The sequence below is a fragment of the Telmatherina bonti genome, assembly GCF_933228915.1.
Source record: "Telmatherina bonti genome assembly, chromosome: 1".
Classification (NCBI taxonomy): Eukaryota; Metazoa; Chordata; class Actinopteri; order Atheriniformes; family Telmatherinidae; genus Telmatherina; species Telmatherina bonti.
The window spans coordinates 40029948-40054691 of record NC_136619.1 but is presented as its reverse complement, the minus strand read 5'-3'; the positions used below and the strand labels follow the sequence as shown (position 1 = coordinate 40054691).

General features: G+C 39.3%; 1 protein-coding gene across 1 annotated transcript in view; it reads right to left on the bottom strand.

The window, feature by feature from the left end:
• Nucleotides 1-3244: 3244 nt before the first annotated feature.
• The window catches only part of serinc4 (serine incorporator 4), a gene marked incomplete at both ends in the record, with an annotated part of 31952 nt that continues 10452 nt past the window's right edge, over nt 3245-24744 (bottom strand). The window contains 10 exons of the mRNA XM_079245484.1: nt 3245-3452; nt 3565-3718; nt 6028-6140; nt 6265-6391; nt 12056-12151; nt 13835-14046; nt 16644-16737; nt 17077-17156; nt 19470-19648; nt 23833-24000. Of these exons, the coding sequence (XP_079101610.1) occupies nt 3245-3452; nt 3565-3718; nt 6028-6140; nt 6265-6391; nt 12056-12151; nt 13835-14046; nt 16644-16737; nt 17077-17156; nt 19470-19648; nt 23833-24000 (1431 nt within the window). The remainder of the gene's footprint in view (nt 3453-3564; nt 3719-6027; nt 6141-6264; nt 6392-12055; nt 12152-13834; nt 14047-16643; nt 16738-17076; nt 17157-19469; nt 19649-23832; nt 24001-24744) is intronic.

Genomic DNA, 24744 nt, shown 5'->3' with positions numbered 1-24744 from the left:
GGACGGAGGGTACTATTTTAGATCCACATTTTGCAGCTCAGCATCCTATAGACATGACTACGTCATCTGAAGGCATGAGACAGAAAATGTCTATCCCCTGTGAAATTGCATTAATAGTTAATACTTTTTCAGCACTTCAATTCTTACTTGTTTTTGGAGTTGCAATTGTAACAAAGCAAATCAATTGTAAACAAGATTTAATCCCATCTGGACATAATGAATAGAAATAAATGATGAACTGTAAAGCAGCGTAATGCAAACATTAGTTTTAACCACATTTTCTGCGTATTTGAGTTTAGCTGCCTCTCAGTTGATCTACAACACTCCTGTGAAGCGATGCAGAAATTATGTTTGTTCCTGTGATCTTGGACACTTCAGGTTATTTTTGAACACATGAACACATCTTTCTTTGGTTTTGGATTGTTGATAAGAAACAGAAGCTGCTCCATTAATAGTAAATGTTTAAATTGATTAAAATATTTGATGAGATTTGTTCTGACTGCATTTTCTGTTTTATAATCAATTTCATACGATTATTTTTTGTAACAAATACAGATTTTAATTTCTACATTAATTTAAAGCAGAAAGTTGTTCTTACTCTGGGTTGAAATTTGATGTTTTGCTTGTTGATGAAACCTGGTTAAGAAAATAAAAGCCATCTTGTCTGTTCGCTAACTATTGCACTGTAATTTGAAGTCAGCTAAAGCTAACTGTCCCAAATGCAAAACTCACTAATAAACCATGCTTTGTTATATCTCATGCTTTTAATATGTAAATAATTAAAAAATAATTAAAATGGATTAACTAACCATTTTCACTTGACAAAGTGTATCCTATTTTGAAATCTCAAACCATTTATAAAAACTATTTTGCAGCTGCTTTACAAACTAAATGAGTTGTGTTTGAGTACTTCAACACAGCATCGACTACATTCACACTGCAGGTCTTAATGCTCATATCTGATTTTTGCTGAATTTAAATGGAAATTCTCACTATGTGGCTCTGAAGTGGCGTAGACGTGACGTCACACATGGTGTGTTGTATTTATGGCGTTAAACATGGATGCCACTCGTTAGCACGTCTGTGTCAGTTTCAATGCTGCCAAAAAACAAAACAAAACATTGTTTCATCTATTGTTTATATTTCATTTTATCAAGCTCTGCTTTGCCCAGTGTAGATTAGTGATGTTAAGCAACGTAAAAGTCAGATTTGACTATTCAGATGAAAGGCCCATTTATGCTAAGGCGGGTACATAGACGACAGTTTCGCTCATCTCCTACAGTTACGTACAGAATTTGGTTTCGAGTGACTTCATCACTCTTCACTTGACACGAAAAACGGAGCAATGCCACCTATAATTACAGGTCCACTGGGCCAGTGTTGAGTTGTGTCGCTGACATACAACCAGCAAAAGGAAAAAAACAGAAAAGAAGAAGAGAAACAGGAAGAGAACTATGGAGAAACCACCAAATAAAAAGCAGCCCAAAAAAAGACAGAGAAGAATTTGAGAACATAAAAAAAATGGTTTTATTCTTCTACTTCTGGTGTTTTTGAAAAGTTGTAAATAATTTTATGGCCGTACATTACCGCTATCAACCGGTGTCAAAAAGTGAACTCTGAACTCCGCACTGCCCTCTAGTGGATGAAATATGTAAGGTGGAAATTTCATATAGTGTCTTAGTAAATGTGGTATTTTATGTTATATGTATTCACATATATGTTACTCATTATGGAAATGTTATTCCATATGCATTAGTTTATTCTCTGTGGTAAAGGTTTCTCTCTAAGTGCATTTCTAAGCTATGGTCGGGTCGACCTTATGTATGACGTTTCAACGTATGACGTTTGAAACAGATGTTTCCATTTTTGTACATAAGGGAACATAAATGAGCATTGACGCCCTGCGATGGACTGGTGAGCTGTCCAGGGTGTACCCTGCCTTTCACGACCCTTCATTGGACCAAGCGGTTAGGAGAATGAAAGAATGAAATGAGCCTTGACGTGGCATTGAAAAGATTGGATATTATCCGATTTAGTGCCACACGGGAAAGTAGTCTGTGTCAGATTTAATCAAAATAAAATTTGATATTTAGATTAAATAGAGCAACAGTTGTAGACCAAAAGACTGTGACTGATTTACTGGACAGTCTGCTACAATGCTGAACTTCAGACTTGAAACAGGTGTCAACAAACCAAATGTCGGCATCCAGTTAATTAGACCAGGGATCCCCAACCGAGGTCCTGGAGGACTGATGTCCTGCAGGATTTCCAAGTGTCCCTGCTGGAACACACCTGACTCAGACTCAGAAAAGCTCTGCACATGTCTGCTAAATACAATCAGGTGTGTTGCAGCAGAGACACTTGGAAAACCTGCAGGACTCTGGTCCTTGAGGACCAGGTTGGGGATCCCTGACTTAGACCATAGAGTATGTAATTATACTGTAAAAAATATCTGGGTAAAACAAAAGGTAGTCAATTATATTGCACTTGCTCAGAAAAATTTGAAATTCACACAAATTGCTGAGGATTTACCTCAATATTAACATTATTTCTGACTGCCATCCACACTTTTTTAATGAAGGTTTCTTTGAATGAACGTGGATCAGTAAGAACGAGCTCTTTCTAAACAAACAACTTAAATGTTGTTGCTTTTGTCACTTTTGAAAGATCTGTTCATGCTCAGAACCGTCAAACGTTTGTCTAAGATCAGAGGACTGGCAAGATTTTATGTTTCAAGAGGATTTTTCACTTTTCAGGAAAAAAAGAGAAATGCTTGGGATGTGGTTCTCTGTAGCATCAGCAAATGCCTAAAAGTTTCTCCCCTTTTTATAACAGATGTCTAAATACGGCAAAAAATAAAAATGAAACTGTAAAAAAAAATCTTAAAATGAGCCTTTGTAGTACCTTCTTCCTTTGTGTCGGACATGATAAAGAGTGAGAGACCACTCCTTCTGATCCCTTTGGCAATTCATTCTGTGACTGTTTCCAAACCACAGTCACATCCCTGTTAGTGGTTGCATTTCAGGCCGTCAAGCGTGCGACATCAAAGCCAGTTTTTCACATATCAACAGGGCACCAAGTGCCGAGCCCTCTCATCGTTTCTTCTCACACACCACTGTGAGTCTGTGATCCCTGACTCCAATAACTTCCACCCGTAAAAAGGTCCTCCAGCAGGGCACAATGAGAGGCTCTGACCCATCTGACCCCTTATCCACATCACCTCATGTGGATGCTTTAGGTTCGGTCAGACGCTGACGCTGACGTGGCGGCACGATGCTGTCCGACGTTTGATGCGTGAGCGTCGAGGTCTGGACTCGTTCTGACAGCTGCACAGAGGACCCAGCAGCAGCCAAAGGTAGAGGATCACACAGGCCCAACAGGAGGATATCTTCACCCAGAACGTAGACCAGCTGCCGTGAGTGAAGGTGGTCTCCAACACCGCCGACTCATAGCTACAAAGTAAAGAGCAAACTTTACCAAAGACTCTGATGAGAGATCATTTGAATATAAAAATAAGAAAATAGTTTTTAAAAATATAAAAGTGGGAAAATGTCTTTGACTAACCTGAACCAGTTGGTGAGGGTCATCATAACATAGAGCGAGGCCAAAAAGAAGACAAAATGGAAGAAGAAGTAACTGTATGCCACTCTCTGGGTCTCGTTGTGAATAACCCTCTGACAGCCTTTGTCATCATCATCGACGACAAACTCCTCTTCAGCTGGAAAAGAGTAAAAATGCCTCATAATGAAGGCTCACAATTCATTCATTTTCTTAACCGCTTAGTCCGATGACGTGACGCAGGGAAGCTGCAGCCTATCCCAGTCACTGGACGAGAGGCAGGACAGCTCGCCAGTCCATCACAGACAAAAAGGCCTAAAAATCTCACTTTGACCAACGTTATTTCACAGCAGTATGTCGATGGGCGGAGCCTCCGTGACGTCACCCGTAGGTTTCTGAAGGGCTGAATTGAAGCTCGGTGGGAGGTTCCTACCATCGCCATCTTGGCAGGGTCATGCGTGTTGTCTCGCCCGGAAAATACAAATATGGGCAAAGAGGTGGAGCTGAGAGGGGGGCTGTGAGCGTCATGGTGGATGATTGACATTGAGCGAAGTCCGAACTTTCTGTAGCTAAGAGCTAACCGAGCAAACTCTGAGCTAACAGGAGCTAACAGGAGCTAACCAGCTAACGGAGGTAATCAGGCAAAAGCTAAGTCACATTTTTAACTGGCTAAAAACCGCGGTTTTTCTACCTTCTTCTTACTTGAAGCGGGAGATCGGGTACCTGTCAATCAAAAGGACACGCCCCTAAATATGCCGAACCTCGAGATTAAATTACTTTTAAACGGGCGAGTTAGAAAAAAATCCACTCCCCCCACAGTTGTCATGAAGGTAAACCCGACCTATTAAACCTAAAATGGATTTTTGTACCAGGCTGTAACATGTTTATTTCTGCTGTAAACATGTTTATTTCTGCTGTGAAGTTGGTCTTTTTAACATGGGAGTCTATGGAGATTTACTCTGTTTTGGAGCCCCTAGTGGATGAAGGGGGAACTGTAGTTTTATGCACTTAGGCTTCACTTTTAACCGCCAGAGGTTGCCTCTTGAGGTCTGTACATAACATATGTTCACGACTATAAGGCGCACCGTATTACAAGGCGCAGTCTCAGTTACGGGTGCTATTTCTGTATTCAACACATAAGACGCACCAGATTTTATGGCGCTGGCATGGTAAACCATACTGGTACTCTAGCTTAAAACATGCTTGTGTTTGTTTTAAAAAAGGCAGTTTAAAAAAACTAAGTACTTTATTGAGGAATTTAGCAATTTTTTTCATGTTGTTATTCAATCAATCTTCATTTAAAAATCCATCAAAGTCCTCATCTTCCGTATCCGAAATGAACAGCCGGGCTAGTTCTCCATCGAACACGCCGGGTTCCCACTCCTCATTGTCAGAGTCAGTCTAGTCGCCGTGTGGCTCCTCATAAATGATGCCGGCTTTTGCAAAAGCTCGAACAACAGTGCAAGCAGACACGTTAGTCCAAGCATTCGCAATCCATTCACAAATTGTGGCGTAACTCGCCTGGCGCTGCCTCCTATTCTTAGTAAAACTGTGTTCGCCATCTGTCATCTATCGCTCCCACGGCGTTTACAACTTCACTTTGAACGCCCTGTTTATACGGAAACGCTCTCAGTCAGTCAAGCGGAGCACTCATCAAAGTCACACAACAACATTTACAGATTTTGGAACTTGGTAAGCACATAAGGGGCACCGCATTATAAAACGCTCTGTATTTTGGAGAAAATTAAAGACTTAAGTGCGTCTTATCGCGAAAATACAGTACTCTGCAAAAACAGAGAAATTTGTGAAATTTCTAGAGGCGGCAAAAACAAAAGCTAATTTTACTGGAGCTGGGATGTTTTTTGTATTTTATTAGAACCTCATCAACACAGTCTGACAGAGGTTGTTGTGGGGCAGCGTCCATGTCTTTATAACACTGAAGGCTGTTGCATACTCTGCAAGAACAGAGAAATTTGTTGTTGTTTACTAGCTGGCAACAGAGGTAAAGATTTCTGGTCCAGAAAGTAAAAGTCCAGTCCAGCAGCTGTTCCGACCACCAAACCAGCTGAATTTAATGAGCAGAGTTTATTTGCCAGATAAACAAGCCTGTTAGTGAAAACGCCTGTTCTAAATGTACAGGTAGATCCACAAACATGGCAGGACTTTTACTTTCTGGACCAGGGATTGACTTGATCTGATCTACTAAACTGTCTCAAGCTGCAACACATGTGTCGACATCTCAGGGGAAGGCATGGCAAACCAAAAAGATCCATAAGGGTTAAAACAATTCATATAAAACAGAGTTAAGTTTGGCAAACTAAAGTAAAAGAGAGACAGCTCTGATGTGAACAAAAGCCTTGACGTCTTTCTGTCCATTTTTATCTAAAAGATAATCTGTTTATGATTACTGTGATACTGATAGCACTGATACTGAGCCAAACACAGCATTTTGAGTGAGTTGGGACAAACCTGCTTCCTCCTCGGGGCAGCAGAAGCAGCAGGTTGCTTTCTGGAACTCGTAGCGATAAACTTTGATCATCCAGAACGGGCCGAAGACCTCAGCCAGGTAGGAAGCTTCGTTACTGCAGACAAAATAGGTTTGAACAGTTTAATGTCCAGGGAAGTTACGCCATCAATACTTTGAAGGTAATTTGCTTTGCAGTGTTGCAGAAGTCATTCCTGCTCTGAGTTGAAGCGTGCGCTCACCATGCGAAGAGGACGCAGCAGTACATGATGGCAGCTCCAATTATAGCCACAGCGTTGCCTTCGTTCTGGATGCCATCTTGTCCCACGTTGGGGTAACAGACAGTCATGTTCATGCCCTGGTACACCACTGACACACAAAATAACACAACCTGATGAGTTACACTGCAGAATAAAACAAGGAAACTGAAATCTAAATAAGATTAAAAATCTTAAATTGAGTACACATATGCTTATTTTTTCTAAAGGTAAGATAATTCTTAGTTTTAAAGCCAGAGAAATACTCTTGTTTTAAGAGTATTTTCCTTGTTTTGGGAAGTCTTGAATAGCTAAATATTCTTCCTGTTGGCAGATAATTTATCTTATTTTAAGCAACATTTACCTAATTTTTGTATATTTTTTCTTGTTTTTTAAGGCTGAGTTTTTGCCGTGTAAAACAAGGAAACTGTTGTTTTTGGTGTCAGTTTCTTTCTGAACTGTTCTGATCAAATAAAACCTGCAGAATTTTAACAGTAAAGCTTGTTGGGAGATTAAACTTTCACCAAATGTAGAAACTTTTAAATCCAGGTTAAAAACATGTCTTTTTTCATGCACAGTAACTTTTAATTAATTCTGCTTTTAATTATTTGAATATAATTCATGATTTTATTGTGATTTTGCTATTTGTATTTCTGTAAAGCTTTTAATGTTTCATGTAAAGCACTTTGAATTGTCTTGTAGATGAAAGGTGCTGTACAAATAAACTTGCCTTGCTTTGTTTAGATGAGTCCTTTTATTGACTGTTTCGGAGGAAATAACCTTTTTCTAAATAAGTATATCAATCTTCTATTATGCACTAATAAAATGAAAGATCTGCAGAGTAAATGTAAGACAAGGTAGAGGTTCAGACTCAATAAGGAGCCTGATTTGAATCATTGGTGTCAATAAAAAACAATAAAACAAAATGACAATAAAAAAGAGAGAAAGTGTACATATCTCCCAAATGTTCCTTTCATATGTAAAAGTTTGGCTTTATAAACCAGAGGAAGGAAAGGTGCCACATGTGGGTCATGTTTTGTGTCACTTTCCGGATTTTTTTCTGCATTTCATTTCCTGTAAAATTCCTTTGTTTCTTGTAAAAGATGCCTGGCTGCATTTTCCCTTCTGGGATTTCCTCTTCTACATTCACCTTCTGGACACTCTCAAATATGCAAAAATGTCTGCATATGCTCACACACGCACAAGCATGTGCACAAGCTCTGACGCTGAAACACATGCAGTCAAACTCAGAAATCTAGTGCAGCTTCAGAGGACGGTTTCAGCTGTCGCTCCATGAAACTTTGTGTTTGTACGGTGTTCTTTAAAAAGAACTTGGTACATCACTGTGTTCACACACTGTCTTAGTACAGCATTTAGAGACACACACACACCTACACACACGTGTGTTGTGTTTCCACATTTCAAATGACCGTGTATTTCCTAACATTATCATTATCATTCCAGCCACCTGGGGTAGGTCATGTTGGGGAGCCAGCAGGATGTGAAACTGGCGCCCTGTCTTGGCTCCTCCCCCTGTTGTGGCTCCTCCCCCTCCATGGGCTCCTCCCCCTCTGGTTCTGCTCCTTGCGCGATCCGAGGCTTTTTTTATTCGCAGCTTTTTCCACCAAGGATTTTCTCTTTCTCGGCTGTTTAGCAGGAGGAGGCAAATAAACCGAGCCGGGTCGGGAAATCCTTCCTGCATTTTCTCAGCCATGTTTGCCTTCCGAGTTTGATCTTCTCTACTTTGTATTTTCATCCTAACACGCTGTTGATATGCAGGGTGTGGCTATCAGGTATGTTCTGCTGGAGGGGGAGGAGGGGAGCCGGGAGAAGAAGCTTATGAAATATAAGAAATGAACAACTCTATTTGGGTTGGAATGTTTGGATTGGTCAGTTTTTACAGATTTACAGTAAACTGAGGGGTCTAACTATATTTCTTATTGTTCATAATTACAGATTGTATAGACTACTATCAGGACGAGGAACCACTTCACCCAGATGAACATGTCTCTGAGCAACATGACCTACCCCATCACCCTGTTTTTGTCCTAAATCCTTTCGACAATCTGTCTTCATGACCATGGCTATGGTTACATGATGTTTTTTCAGTTAATAATTTGGATTTAAATAGTTCAGAATTACCGAAAGTCTCCTACTAGTTTACATGGAAACGCGTCCTTACTTAATTCTGCTTCAGAGCCGCAGGTTGGGAAGGGTTCTGATTGGACAGAGGTCAGGCGTGACAGACTTACGTCTACCAGAAATGAAGTTCACTTCCTGCTTCTCGTCTTTTCAATCATAACTTGGAAAACTACATCATAAGAACCAGTTTTGCCATTATTTTGATTAGAATTATGAAGGAGCAGCTTGACACAAACATACTACTTCACTTTTTTCAGCAGCTGAGAAGGAAGATAGACTATCAAGAAGGGGAGACAAAACAACAAGCGGAATATGTTGGTGCAGAACGATCTGAATTAAATTTAACCGGAACGAAGGTTTACATGACAGGGGAATTAAACAGCTCGGATTTATAATGCTAATAAACCAGCCACTTAATTTGGAATTAAACTTGATTAAGAAGTGACTTTTTCATTCAGAATTAGGTGTTTACATGCCCATTTTCACCTATTTAAAGCAGATTTAACTTTTATTCATAATTAAAGATAAAACTCTCATGTAAACGTGGCTTTTCTCTGATTGAATCCTTCCTCACAAAGACAGACACACAAGAGCACAGCGGGGTCAAGAGTCTTCAGGGGAGTGAGAACAAGTCTTTGTGTTGTGTCTTTTCAGTTGCACTCCTGACTAATTCTACTGAGAGACATGAGGATTACTTTATGTGTTTTCCATGGTGAGCACATTACAGAACAGTAATGAGGATGGTTCACACATGTATGCACACAAAAACACAGTTCTCTGGTTATGTTACCATAACAGGTGAGGAGCTGCTGCACTGCAGCTGCCAAGAAAGGAAACTCGGCATCAGGGGGGTGAAAATGAAGTGTGATAAAACTGCAGAGTTTGCAAAGTTGTGTGTGTGTGTGTGTGTGTGTAGCCCTGTCTGTGATAAGCTGTTTTTCTAACCAGCTCAGAGTGCATACTTTCTCAACAAGTTGTAACAATGCCCTTCACAGCCTCAACACACACCCACACCTATAGCGTGTCACTGAGAATGCCAGCGTGTGTGAAGTAGCAAGAAAGTTAGATTTCCTTCTGTAACTTGAGCGCTTCAAGGTCAACATCTGGAGGATGTTTCATTAAGTTCCACGATCCTGATGAGAAGATTTTCCAGTAAATATATTCTCTTTTGTCATTTGAAACCTTTTTGGGCTCCAGCAGTCTTTATTTGACAGTAGTTTAAGGTCCGAGAGAGTAGAGGAATGACTTGCTGCCAGGTGTCCCAGGCCGGGACTCAGTCCTGGTGGGCTAATGCTCAACTAGCTGAGCTACACACACCATCGTTTTAAGCAACAGATGAGATGCACTGTTTAATTAGATCATTGGTTTAGCATTAAATTTGAAATGATAAAACAAACATTAAAATCTGTAATTGATCCATTTGTTCAAACTGATATTTATTACAAAGAAATGATCTTCACTAACCACCTTCATTGTATTTGAAATATATATAATTAAATTCAAAGTCTCTGTATAGTAAAGTTTACCATCACCTGCACTCTAAACTACATTTATAACTGAGGGAAAGGACAAGTATTACTGGAGCTGACTCTTGCAGAATTAAGGTTTCAGCTTTTCTGCAGTGTTTGGTTGTTGCTATGTTATGTTATGCTATGTACATGTACATGTATGTGTGTATGTACATGTTTAAGAGGAGACAGGAGGACATGGAGAACTGCAAGCAGGCCAATCAAACGCAAACTGTGTAAATGGAGAATGTGTGGCTGGATGCTCTTTCTCATCTCTAATAAGCAGGTAAAAATGTTTTTTTTTTCTTACAGAGAATCCGGTCATATCTCTGCAGAGTTGATAGAACAGTTTTGTCTTTATGCATTAGTTTTCGCCACACGCCCTGAATCTACCCTGCTGTAAGACAAAGTTCTTTGCTATTTTGCATCGGAAAATATCTTTTTGGGAACTTCTTGACTCTATCAGAGTTTGATACAAACATTTCTTAATTACAAAGAATAAACTTTTGGTGGCTGCTCCTTTTATACCCAATCCAGACACCCTCACCTAAAGCCATTACCTCCCGGTTATAAGAACCACCATAACACTGTGACTACAACATTCTGTCACTCTTTGCCTCTCTCTAAACCATTTTTGAGTAATTTGTTGACTGGAAATTATGGCTTTGTTTAAATTTTACAAATACAATTAAGGAGCTCATTGAAGACACTCGAAATCATTTCTGTGGATTATTTCAGATATAAAAAACAAACATGTTGAAATAGATTGATTTAGATTTGTCTTTCGCCTTTAGGAAAACTTGTTAACTTCCTTTTCTGCCTTGCTATGGTGGGGAAGCTTTGCAGATAACCTCAAGCTCATGTCTATAAGATGAACATACAACATAATTAACTGAGTGTAATTCTGCACAAACTTAAAAGCAGAATTTGAGCAAATGTATTATTTTTCATCACACTTTATAGTTTTGTAATCAGTATTTGCACTGTGACAAAGCTGCTCTTTAAAAAACAGCAGCAAGATTATTAACTAAGCACCATGAAGCCTGTCAGCAGGACCATTAATTTGATTTAACATCATCGACTCCACCATCAAGACGAGATTTAAATGAATCTCTGTTCAGTGTTTGGAGCTGAACTTCTGTTTTTAAGGCTGCAGCTTCACAAACAGCATGATAAATATAAGTCAAAGAAATGATGCATAACCTGCACTTTAAGCAGCTATATTTAAAAAAACATTGTGTGCTCTCTTTGTGACCTCCGGTGTTGTCAGAGTTCCGTAAAACACTCATCACCTGGAGGTCTGAACATTGTTTTGCACCTTCTTCTCCATCAGATAAGCCGTTAGAAAACATGTGTAACGACACTGCCAGGCTGTTTCCCGGCGCTGTGATGTTGTCACTGACTTCATGAGGAATGTGAAACTAATATCTCTCAGTCAGCCCTCGCCACGGGCCACCAGCCCAGCAGGACGCATGTCAGAGCACATCTCATCCCAGATTACCTGTGAGTGCGTGTATGCTTAGGTGTGCACGTGCATGTGCATGAATCTATATTTGCATGTGTGATTTAGATGTAAAGCCCAGATAAGACGGGGGCCTCTGTAAAGCTGCAGCAGTGATATCTCAGGCCTTTTTCTCTAACCTGAAGGCAGCAGGTGAGTCATTTTGAAAAACTTATAGGCAAACAATGAAGGAGGGTGTGTGTTTGTGTACATGTCTGTGTGTGAGTGTGTGTGTGTGTAAGAGAGATGTGTTGCAGACATCAGTGACCTTTATTCAGCCATGTTCCTGACACGTAGAGGCCTTTAGGGTTTGTTTTTTGTTTTTTTTTTGTCAAATATTCAACTTTATGTTTAATCTTTCATCCTGAAATCTGAATCTGACAAAAAAAAAAAAAAAAAAAAAGCCAAATAATAGTTTAGTTATAAACCAACGGAAGAAAAACACCTGCATGTGTAAACATTGTGATTCCACCTGGAGATCCAGCCTGCAGATGGCTGAAAGGCTGCAGGTATGTAAGATCTTCACCACCTCCATGTGTTTTTAATTTAAAAACAACTTGAGTGTTTTTCCTGTCAGCGGTTACACCGGACAGAGACGGAGCTTGTCTCTGGTTCGCTGGCGTACCTTTCTCTGGCGGGCGGCTGGACAGCGCAGAAAAGGTGAGGTACATGACGTAGCAGCTGATGATGGAGGCCTGCAGTAGTCCAGACCGAGGCTGCTCTGTGGGGACACAGAGTCAGGGTGAGGACACACACTGCAAAGCTCTCTCTGAACACACACATTTTCCTGAAGCAGACAAAAAAACACCTAAATGAAATAAGAATAAATAAAAGCTACTGGGAGATACTGGGAGAAATAAGAGATTTGTTCTGTTCCAGAGAATGGATCAGTGAACTGGTGTTTATTTATTCATGGATTCAGATATAAACGGATTTTCTCGTTTTTTAAAGAAAAGTTCATTTTTTTCTCTGTCAGTCAAATCGTGTAAAAGCTGAAAGTCTGGGAACGGTGTCAAAACCCGACGTGGTTTCCTCAACAAGCTGGAATCTTTTTCACATCAGTAGAAACAAACTAATCAGAGTTTTGTGCATCAGCAAAGCAGCCGACAGCATCTGTGTTGTTTTTACACCGTAAAAACTAATCAACGACTTTGCTTTACTTTATGTGAACAGAAAACAAAATCCAGACAGGACTGCGGTTCTGTTCTGAAAAGGAAAAGCAAACGTTGGTTTTTATGGAGACGTGATTCTGTTTTACTCAATGAGACCAGCTGGTCTGAGCCTACAGGAAGAAAGCAGCACTTTTCAAACTTCTTTTAAAAACAGAAAAAAGTCGTCCAGAAAAACGCTGTTTCAGAAAAAGTGTCATGTAAAACTCAATTTAGTCAACTTAAAAAAACTCCTCAGTATATTTGTTCATTGTCACGTAATTTCTGCTCTTTGGTTTCAGGAGGAAAAGTTATGAAATGACTAAACCAGTACTGACACACAGACTGGTGAGAGACAGGCTCATAGACATATATACATATAGCTTTATGTCTATGTTCAGACTGAAGTGAATGTAGCTACATGTGTGGGGATGTTAGTCACTGTAAAAGCAGCATCACAGGGGGGTTTAGAAGTGTGTTTACTCTATGCGGACTGAAACAGAAGTGTGTTTACTCCGTATACCTGCGTGTTCCTGGACTACACCACTGCTAACACCGACTTTTCTCTGAGCTTTTCTAGACGTTAAGTTCACCGTGTATTTCCAGGTGAGAGGTAGATTCCTCGCAGTTTCGTTGGTGAGGTGTCTGAGTCTGTCTTGTTTCTGTTGTTTCGTCTGTTTTACCACATGTAGGTTATTTTTATAGTCAGAGTTCTATACTTCAAATATAATCAAACTTTATGTCTATAGCACACATCAAATAGATAAAACACACACACACACACACACACACAACCACAGTCCCCTTACACCCACCCACAACCACCCTCTGCCCTATTAGCCCCTACATCAGTAAAAAGCACTGCAACCAGTCATTCAGTGTGACTGTTTAGCTATAAATTATTGTTTTTTTTATTTTATTTTATTTTTCTTTAAAAAAAAAAAAAAACAACTAAAGCTTTGCAAATAGAAAAAGTACTTTTAATATTATACATAACTTAATAGACTCATACATGTCTATTATGAAAGAGAATCTTCAGAAATAAAGCACTCCATGCACGTTTAAGGTACTTTACATCTTGTCTTTGCAAACAGCTTGTTAAAATCCTAAAATCTCGTCGCTTGCAGGCTTTCAGTCTGAAACTGCTGCAGCGCCGGTTTTATCTGCTGGATTTTTCTCCTCTGGAAGCAGACTAATCATTATTTCATTGCTGAAAATCGATGACAGACATGTGCGAGTGTGTTTTTCCAACTCACTCTGCTTGACACACGGTGTGATGGCGATGAAGGACATGAGGCCGCACAGGCTCAGGTTGATCCACAGCAGAACTTTGTTAAAGTGGCAGGCGATGGGGTGTGTGTAGTACTTGTACATGAAGGTGAAGGCCATGGTGGCGATGGTGTAGAAGAAGAGGGTGGCGCACATCACTGCTAGATACCATCGCTTGTTTTCTGCTGCTCCGGTCAACCTGAAGGAACAGAACTTTAGTTTTACTCACCTCATGCGAACTACATTTCCTGCATTTTCCTTTATTTGGCTTCTCCTTTACGTTTTCTTTTCTGAGTAGAGACTTGTTTTTAAATGCATCCAGCTTATTTTGTGCAAAACTTTGTGTTTTATTAACCAGTACAGGTGTAATTTATATCTTTCTACACCACAGGTGTCAGACTCCAGTCCTGCTGGTTTTTATTGTCTCCGCGCTCCAACACACCTGACTAAAATAAATAAACAGGTTGACAAGAAGCTGATGGATCCGTGTGATTTGAATCAGGTGTGTTTGAGCAGGGAAACAACTAACACCTGCTGGGTACCGACCCTCTAGGACTGGAGTTTGACACCCCTGTTCTACATGACGTTCAGCACCTTGCTGGCCTCCAGATGTTACAGTGTAGAAGCTGAACATCTCGCTCTGTCTGCCACAATCCGACAGCGATGCAGAAATAAGTGACAAGAAACAGCAAGACGAGCATGTTGCAACCAGCTAGGCCAAGTGGCAACAGATCTGCGGTGTGATTGGGTTTACAAAGAGCACCTTTAGGGAGTTAGAGTCTCTCTGAAGTAAAGATGGTCAGAGGTTAAGCAGACTTTTAACAGTTTTCCATCCAGCCTGAGTTCCTGTTAAAGTGGCCTTCAGCCCGGAGAAGACGGCTGTCCCAGATGGCAAAGCATGTTTGGCCTAAATGTGGCCTTGACTTCCAGCGCTGACTGCATGGCTGCTGAGACTCAGCCACATCGTCGCCACACGAGGACGCCGCCATAATTTATGTCCAAGCTAGCTTCCCATTCAGACACTTCTGGTCCACAAAATCTTAAATTAAGATTTAAGATCCCCCCCCACAATGTGGCACTTTGGTCAACATTGTTGTTTTTAAAATGCCTTATAAATAAAGTTGTATTGTATTGTAAAAAAAAACAAAAAACAAAAAACATCAAACTGAAGTGCAGTAAACGAAGACTGTCCTTTAACGGTTTTATTTACAGACCAGAGTTTCACATTTTTCTTTTATTTTGTTGCTAAAGTTAAATGGTTTGTGAGAGGTAGAACTATAGAAAATAAAAATGATCATTCCTGACCTAAAATGCAGAGGAAAAGAGGTGGATATTGGGGGGGGAAATAAGAGGATTTCTAGTTTTGTACATTTGTCCCTGAATGATTAAATCCTCTTCGTTGTTTTAGCTACAACTCTGTCATTTTACAGCAAAATACAGAGGTGGCTCCATGACACTGACAGCAACATCTGGATGTAGTAAATCACATCTGGGACAGGGACGACAAAGTGCATATGAGGAAAGATTTCTAAGGGGGAGAAGAAACTAATCACATCAATAAAAACATAAAAATAAGAAAATAAAGGCACATAAATGCCGTTTACTGTGTGTTTATCTGCAGAAGAAGTGGAACAATAAAGTTATTTTCACTTTGAATGATTGGAACCAGCTGTTCAATTGGTCCTTCCTAATGTCCAATCACATCCATGCAGGTCGATACGGAATACTGAATAAACCTGATCCATCCGATGCATTCGCTTCAACGCTCCATCTGCTTGTAGCTGAGGCGTCGTTAGCGCTGAAAAATATATTCCAGCTTAATCTGAGTGTTTATAAGGTGATCAACTGAAACCCAGAATCTTTGCTGCTCTGAGCTTCTCACTTCTGAGGTTTGTCTGCTTGTTTTTAAAAGTTAAATCAGCAATTAGGGAAAAAAGTAGAAATTAACAGTAAGAGAATTAGATAAAGTAGCTTGTAGTGTTTCTGCTTTTGAACATCTGGCTGCTTGAACAGATGTTGAAGTCAGTGTGATGTCCAGACTCTGCTGGACAGATGGACCGAGGAGAAGGTCTTCTCTCCAGATCTTCATCAGACTGTTAGTATGTACCTGTATGTATGCAACAGCTTCTTCAGTTTCATGTTTCCCAGTTTGTTTGTTTTTTAAAAAAAAAAAACATGCTTATGGATCAGAAGCAGAACTTTCCTCCCATCTAATCACTCAACTTCTCCTGCTGCCTCCATCAGTCAGACAGCTTCAGTTCCAGCTGGAAACACCAAACAGTGTTGACCTTACCACTTTGTCAGCATAACAGTAGCAGGAATATTTTAGAAATATTCTTGCTATTTGACTTTGAAAGCTTGTGAATTACTCTAAGAAGCCCAAAGCTATGAGAACGTGCAACATTGAACGAGCATTAATTCCAAAACCACGTGCTGCTCCTCCATTTTCCTGCTCCTGTGTTTCCTGCAGATGTTGAATGTTCTGCATTTGATCCTGTTTAAGTGCAGGAGCGTCTGTCAGGTTCAGATAGGATTTTACATCTCAGCTTAATGAGGCTAAATGTGTGTGGAACTGTGGTGGAAGAGTTTAATTCTTCCCACATTAGCAGGAAAACAGTTATTATTGGAGCTGTGTTTTTGCATCAGGTGAAGGAGGGGAGGCTTAAACTGTCCAGTAACACTGTCCATATACTTTTGGTAGCATACGTCAGCTGTCATCTGCTTCCTCTTCACATTTTTCTGTATAAAACTACATTTTAATCATAAAACCTTTATCCATGTGGCCTGCTGACTCACCAGTTCTTGTTCCAGGTGTGTGCAAAAGCTGTGATGAGGATGAGCTGGATGAGGATGAAGGCAAACCCTCCCACCACACCAACATAATGCCAAGCTAAGAGAGGGAAAGAGAGAACAACCAGCCAATGATTTATCTCAGGGAAGTGATAAAAAACATCCACAAACAGAGGGAGAGAAAAAGAGGAGAGCAAACCACGGATCGTAAATCAGTTGTGATATCAGGCTTGTTTCTCCACCACATTTTATTGTCCTACAACAAAGTGAAAACACACTGCTGAGATTTACGGTGCGATGATTAATCGACTAGAAGAGAGTCAGGTTGTTGCTGCCCTCTAGAGGTATTCAGGAGGAAGTGCACTCGTGTGATTGTCATGTTTACTCTGTTTGGTTGTAGTTTTCATGTGTCACTGTGGAGGTTGCAGGAAGAGCTCACCGTGCAGGAAGGACTCTGTCGGGATGAAGAAGGCAGCAGTGCACATCCCGAGCAGGGTGATGAACTTCAGAAACCAGAAGCTACAGGGGAAAGGATGCAGAAAAACACCAGCATGTCATCAGTACAGAGGATCACAATGTATTTACTTGCCATCAGGCGTTTCTTTCTGATCCTGTCTCTCTGTAGGCAAACCGAAGATTCAACACGAAATCTTTCCCTAAAACTAAAACCTTTAAAAACCAAAGTACTTGTCGTGCATTTTTACCTAAAACAACCAGGAATTCTCTCTTCAGTTTAAGGAATATTCGATGCTGTTTGTTTTGTTGCAAGGTGTTTTGTGTGAAGTACTTCAGAGTACTCAGTGTGTTACCGAGCATCTGTCAGACAGTTTTATTTTAGACAAACCTGACAGGAAAAAAAGAGGTAAAAGCTGCTCAAAAGGGGCTCCAGAAGAGCAAGATTTTCACAACCTTAAAAAACAAAACCCCCAAAATGCAATAGAGGTTCAAGCAAGTGAAAATCCACAATAAAGCCTTCACCTGAGCTGCTATAAAATATTTAATGTTTAAAAATTGTTTTAGAAAATAGAAAACTGTGCAGCTTTGACAAACAGGAACTTGTTATTTTTGTCAAAACTTAAAACCTTCTAATTGCTGTTTACTGCAAAAAAACAAAAAACAAAAAAAAACAACAACAAAACAAACACAAAAAAACTGTTTCTAAATACTTCTTATAGGTTTTTTTTTTCCATTTTATTTATTTATTTTTTAAAGATAGTATTCCTTTTATTTCAGTCATTGCATTTGGAAACAAATTTTTCTGCAGTTATGTATCAATATATTAATGAAAATCCATTCAGTTGTAACATCAGAATCCAAAGATTTTGTTGATTTAAGTTGCATTTTAAGAATTTCATTGGATCAGTAAATCTCAAATATACATATGCAGATAAAATCACTTCATTTTTAATTTCTGACCAAAAAAACATGTTTTCCCAGATTTTCTTGGTGACTTATTCGTGTTTAAAACCTGTGCCTTTTCTTCAGGCCTCTGTCTATAACTGTGTATAACATACAGATTTGTGTCTCTGCAGCCACAAGCTCTTCTGGAATACTTTAGGAGTGAAAGGAACGTTTGTGAGATTTGATAAGAAGAACAAGAAATGAAAATGGTGCACAGCACAACTAACGAGTTTAAGGCTTGCCTATAAAAGATGAAGGAAACACTTTCAGGATGATTATTAATGTCTCTTCGGAATGATGCAGCCGTACCTCTACAAGATCATAGCGTGTGAAAATTATCTCTGCAAAAGCCTGACGAAGTGAATCAGAGCAAAATCATAGATGTTTTAGTAAAGACAGTTCAGTCTGAGGGCTCCAAAATGACCATTTTAGCACAGTTCAGCACCATGTAGTCTCAAAGCCCCACAAAGGAGCTTCGGGTTTTAAAAGCTGAAAAATACAGTAATATTTCTACTATTATGATCTACATAAAAAAAACAAAAAAAAACATTTATTTTATGAAGTTCATTATTTAATGTTTGCTAAACATACTTTTTCTCCCGCTGCACATTGTTGCTTCGCCTTTCAGCTACTTTCTGATGGATAAAAACATGCTTACAGGAACTTATAAGTCCTGAGATCAATTCAAGTCAGCGATTATTTCATTGCATTTTTTTAATAAGTGTTAAAAGTCTGTACTCTGACCGAGGACGATTCAGTTGACGCACTGTTGAATATCAGCTGTGACATATAAATTTTCTGACAATAAGCTTCACAAAATTTTCCTCTGCAGCGCTTTCATGATGCAGTTTTTTCCTTTAATATTAATTTCTCATCTAAATCCTTTGATTAAAATAAGATAACACAGCTTTTCTGTCATGAAAAAACCTGGAAAAATCCACATGCAGTTGTGCTGTTTTGCAAAAGAACATTTTTTATCTCAGTCTGCATTCAGAAAGTGTCCTTTTGCAGCTTCATGGGACTTCATCTGGTCTTTATGAGTGTTTCAGCAGGGCACTGGGTCACTAGCTGACCCCACCTACCTGTCCTGTAAGAGCTGCATGCTTTGCCAAAGACCCTGAAGCCTTTCATGAGGCACCAATAAGGATCTTATTCCAGACTAGAGAGGAGTAACAATCCAGTCTGTCAAATCCTAATCTCAGCTACGTCACAGCATTAATCTACTGCCCTGAAATGGAAAGTGCGAACACAAGGAAACTTTAAATAGACTCGCAGGCGTTGCCAGATAAGCTGGGGGGAGTGAGGGAAACACTTTTGCCTTATAAAGACTAGTGAAGTATTTTAAGACATCTAATTCAGGAAAATAACATTTCAGGCAAAACAAAATGTGTTCAAAGTTTTCTGTCAAGATGAAAGCCATGGCTGACTGACCCGTTGTGTATGAGTGCTCGGAAGTCCTGACTGGATTTCACATCAATGAGGAAGATGGCCATCATCAAGTAGAAGCAGGAGGTGCCAAAGCAGACTCTGTAGACGGCCGAGTAGCCCACCAGCATCTCACAGTGGCCGCCACCATGTGCCTGGTCGCACACCACGTTGAAGAAAGGCACCTGAAACATGCACATAACATATGTATACAATGGCACATGCACTTCCACATGGACGTGTGGCTTCAGGAATCTGCAGACACACATTAGACAAAGGATTTTCTGATTATTTATAGAAATTTTCGAAAAATTGTAAATGTTTAATTTATGGTTTGATTTATCATTTTCAGTGTCTTCACTGAACAACTTCATTATATTTAGGAAATTTGCAGCAATACAAGCTGAAGAAAGGTTGGGGCAGGTAAAGAAAAACAAAACTGGACAGCGATCTCAATAATGATGCAATTAATTCATTAATGATAAGGGTGTCAGAGTTGGGTGTAAAAGAAGCAATCATCAAAGAGTTAGTCTTTCTGAATAAGGATCGGTTGTGGTTCGACACTTTGTGCTGACTTCTGTCAGGGACTCATCAACAGAGGTGGTAATTCCAGGTCCAGAAAGTAAAAGTCCAGTCCGGCAGCTGTTCCGACCAGTCACCAAACCAGCTGAATTTAATGAGCAGAGTTTATTTGCTAGATAAACAAGTCTGTTAGTGAAAACATCTGTTCTAAATGTACAGGTAGACCCAAAAACATGGCAGGACTTTTGCTTTCTGGACCTGGAATTGCCACCTCTGCTCATCAATAGGAGTAAAAACAAGAAAAAATTCATTGCAAGGTTGCCAAGAAGTTTGGTCTTCAATAAAATTGTAAAACAATTCAGGGAATCTAAGAAAAGTTTATAGGATAAAAGCAAATAACAGGTTGGATGAGCATTGCATGAGAACCAGACATGGATACTATCACATGGGCTCCAAGGTAACTCAGTACGGTCCGATGGTGCATCCAGAAAACCATCTAAACCTGCATTAAGGAGCTTTTACAAAGTGTGTGATGTGCACTGTTCTCTGCCTCCAAACCCAGTCATGCCTGCATGATGTTTGACTCGACAACGGATCTGCACATATTCAGCATCCATGCAGGAGTGCTGTGAAGTTAAAGTTAGTTTGGGTGCAGCGATCTGTAACATCCTATCTGTCCAACCCTCCTCCATCTTAGCTGCTACTCAAGTCCTCCTCCTCAGTATCAGCTTCACAGATGCAACCTGCAACCAAGTATGCAGCTGGTCAAACTGGTTACTTGTTGCCCAGAAACTGGCACCAAACTTAGATATGGTTTGCATTTGTGCACAGCCTCCTCTGTGGGCAGCATGCAAACCTCATGTGGTGTGAAAGCAGATTTACACAATGGATATCAACTCCTCATGCAACAGCAAAATCCCTGAGAAGGAGCTCATTCTTTATGGAGAAAAACACTGTGGACATGTGTTATGTGGTTAGAAGAGACCACTTTTCAGCTGAAGAAGAACAAAAGAACAGAAGATGGGTCGAGATCGCCAAAGATGAGAGAGATCATCCAGGCTTACCAATGAAAGGTGCAAAAGGCTGTGGTGATCAAACCCAACTGTTCTCAGTGTGTCTCTGGTATTTCTATGTTTTCATTTCTATGATTAAAAAAAACATTAGCGAAGACATTTAAAATATCTGGATTTTTACCAACGAATAAAGTTCATTTAAAATATTTGGATTTTTCCCAACAAATAAAGTTAAAAAAAACATTTAAAATGTTTGGATTTTTTCCCAACGAATAAAGTTAAAAAAACATTTAAAATGTTTGGATTTTTTCCCAACGAATAAAGTTAAAAAAACATTTAAAATATTTGGATTTTTACCAACGAATAAAGTTCATTTAAAATATTTGGATTTTTCCCAACAAATAAAGTTAAAAAAAACATTTAAAATGTTTGGATTTTTTCCCAACGAATAAAGTTAAAAAAACATTTAAAATGTTTGGATTTTTTCCCAACGAATAAAGTTAAAAAAACATTTAAAATGTTTGGAATTTTTCCCAACGAATAAAGTTAAAAAAAACATTTAAAATGTTTGGATTTTTTCCCAACAATAAAGTTAAAAAAACATTTAAAATGTTTGGATTTTTTCCCAACGAATAAAGTTAAAAAAAACATTTAAAATGTTTGGATTTTTTCCCAATGAATAAAGTTAAAAAAACATTTAAAATGTTTGGATTTTTTCCCAACGAATAAAGTTAAAAAAACATTTAAAAGTAACAAATTTGAGTTGTTTTTCTATTCTAAAACACTTCCTAACTTTACTAAAAATGTAGTTTTCTAAACAACAAAACAGAAAAAAGAAACTTATACAAAATGTGCAGTCTATGAAGGGAGTTCCTCCAGATGTGCCTGAGCTGAAAACAAACGAGTCTACAGTTTCGTGCAGACGGCACGTCCTAGATGTGGTCTTTGTTGTGTGTTTAAGTGCCACTTTTTTTGCCCAGATGTTGGCTCCAAGAAGATGCCAGCACACGCTCATTTCATATGGTTTGGTGTATAACAGCCCTGATGGAGAAGTTGCTCCGGACATAATAGGAACTGTAACTGCCAAGGCACAATCCCCCCTAATTTTATATGTGGATCTTGGAAAATGTAAAAACATTTGGTGAATTGACCTGAATGTTCCAGCAGTAGGATGAAGATGTGAGAGTTCCCAGAGAGAGAACTCATTACCTGTTAGATACTAATAGTTTTTTTTTCCTGGTTAAGTAAAATAAGTGAAATTTCTCACTAATGCACACACGGTAAAGTCTATAATCTTGCTAAAGGAAATAAGGGCAGGAATAATATCTGAGAGAGGAATAATGTTTCAGTCACACCAGGGTTTATTTGAGCTTATTGACTGTAGTGAAAGGTCTGAGACAAATGCAGTTAACTGCAGAGTATGCCCAATCAAATAAAAATGTTTCCTTTCTTTTTTTTTTTTTTTTTTTTTTGATATCAAAAAGTTAAGTTGGCTGCACGGTGGCGCAGTGGTTAGCACTGTGGCCTCACAGCAAGAAGGTCGCTGGTTCAATCCTTGGCTGGTTTGGTCAGTGGCCTTTCTGTGTGGAGTTTGCATGTTCTCCCTGTGTATGCGTGGGTTCTCTCCGGGTACTCTGGCTTCCTCCCACCATCCAAAGACATGCATGATAGGTTAATTGGTCACTCTAAATTGCCCCTAGGAGTGAGTGTGAGCGTGAGTGTGGTTGTTCGTCTCTCTGTGTGTGGCCCTGCGATGGACTGGCGTGCTGTCCAGGGTGTACCCTGCCTGTCGCCCAAAGCCGGCTGGGATAGGCTCCAGCTTCCCCGTGACCCTGAATTGGAATAAGCGGTTCGGAAAATGAATGAATGAATGAATGAAAAAGTTAAGTTTATAAAACCCCAAGTGCAATAAAGTTGGGATGTTGTGGTAAACATAAATAAAAACAGAATACAATGCAAATACTTTCAGCTGATTGCACTACAAAGACAGGATATTTAAAGTTCAAACTAATAAACTTTATTGGGGTTTTTGTTTTTTCAAATATTCACTCATTTATTATTTGATGTGTTCAACACATTTAAGAAAAAAGCTGAGACAGGGGCATGTTTACCTTATTACATTTCCTTTTAACATTCAATAAAAACTGATCCTTTCAGGTAAGCTCCTTTTATACCCAATCATGACTCATTTGGATGGTTTCCGAACTTTGCCAGCCTGCTGTTGCCCCGAACCAGCTTTTACAGAACATATTGCAGGCATCCAATTCAAAAGAAGTTCATTTTAGCAAGAAAGCAAGAAAGCGGATCAGTTTAAAAACTAAATATCTGGTAATTGTGGTGTATTTAATTAAATATAGGTTTGAAATGATTTGCAAATCATTGCATTGTGTTTTTATTTCCATTTTACACATTATCCTAACTTCATTGGAACTGTCGTTGCAGATCATTTTAAATACCAGCGACAATAAACTGTTTTTTCTTTTTGTTGGCATATAGATTTATATATAACCTGCAAAGGAATAGAGGAAAAATCTATTAAAAATGGACCTTAAATGCAACACACCATGAAAAAAGGACCTTGGATAGAGCATTGAGAGACGCCACACACACACACACACACACACACACACAATACCAATCTATCCGGACTGAGAGCCTCCTGTAATATATATGTGACTTAAACCACTGTAGAACAATCCATTACATGACTTTAATGCCTTGTAAAAAAAAAAATCATAATTCAGTCAATAATGTTGGATCTATAACAGATTTTCCGAGTAATGGTTATGTCTATGCAATCTTATTATAATTCTTAAAGGCTGTGCTTTACTTACATTTTCCCTGACAAGCTCGGACACAGTGCGGGACAGCATGAGGCAGGAGACAGCGCAGGTCATGATGTGGAAGAGGGTGTACATGATCCGTGTGCTGGTGGAGGATTTGACCGGAGGGCAGAAGGCACAGCAGAGCGAGCAGGGAGCCGGTCCACAGCAGCAGCATATCTGAGCAGGAGAGGAGAGCTCAGCATCAAGCGAAAACCAAACACAGCGCCATGAAAAAGCAACGTAGCATTTAAATGACATCATCCTGAATTAGGCAAAGAATAAGAAAATAAACATGTTTACTCTCAGAGGTAACTTTTTGCTCATAAATACACCTGTGACTCGAGCGAATGCAGATTTTATTTACCTGCACAGGAAAAGAAACTTGAGCTTCTCTGGATCTTTATGTGATCCAGTTTTCTGCATTCGGCTATTTTGAGGATTTAAAGATGGTTCTATCTCCATTAAAGGCCAATAAAACCCCCAAATCATAAGTGTGCAAGTCTTTTACTTCTTTTAACCATCCAGTTACTCAATCCGGTTCTAGAGAGCCGCTGCAGCCGGCTTTTACTGTATTCCTGCGTCACCACACCTCAACAAAATGAAATAGATCCAACAGGACAGAATGAGAAAATCTGTATTAGGAAGGGGTTACAGAGGTGGGTTTGGATCCTCATGACCCAGGCTCAAGTCTCCAAACTTGTCCCTGGTCGGTCCCAACTGCTCCCTATGATCACTTATAAAGATAAATATGTCACTGCTTTGTGCCCGTGAGTGTATGTGCATATGTATATGTGTATGTATGCAGATGTGTACAAGTATGTATTTGTATGTGTCTATATATATATATATATATATATATATATATATATATATATATATATATATATATATATATATATATATATATATATATATATATAT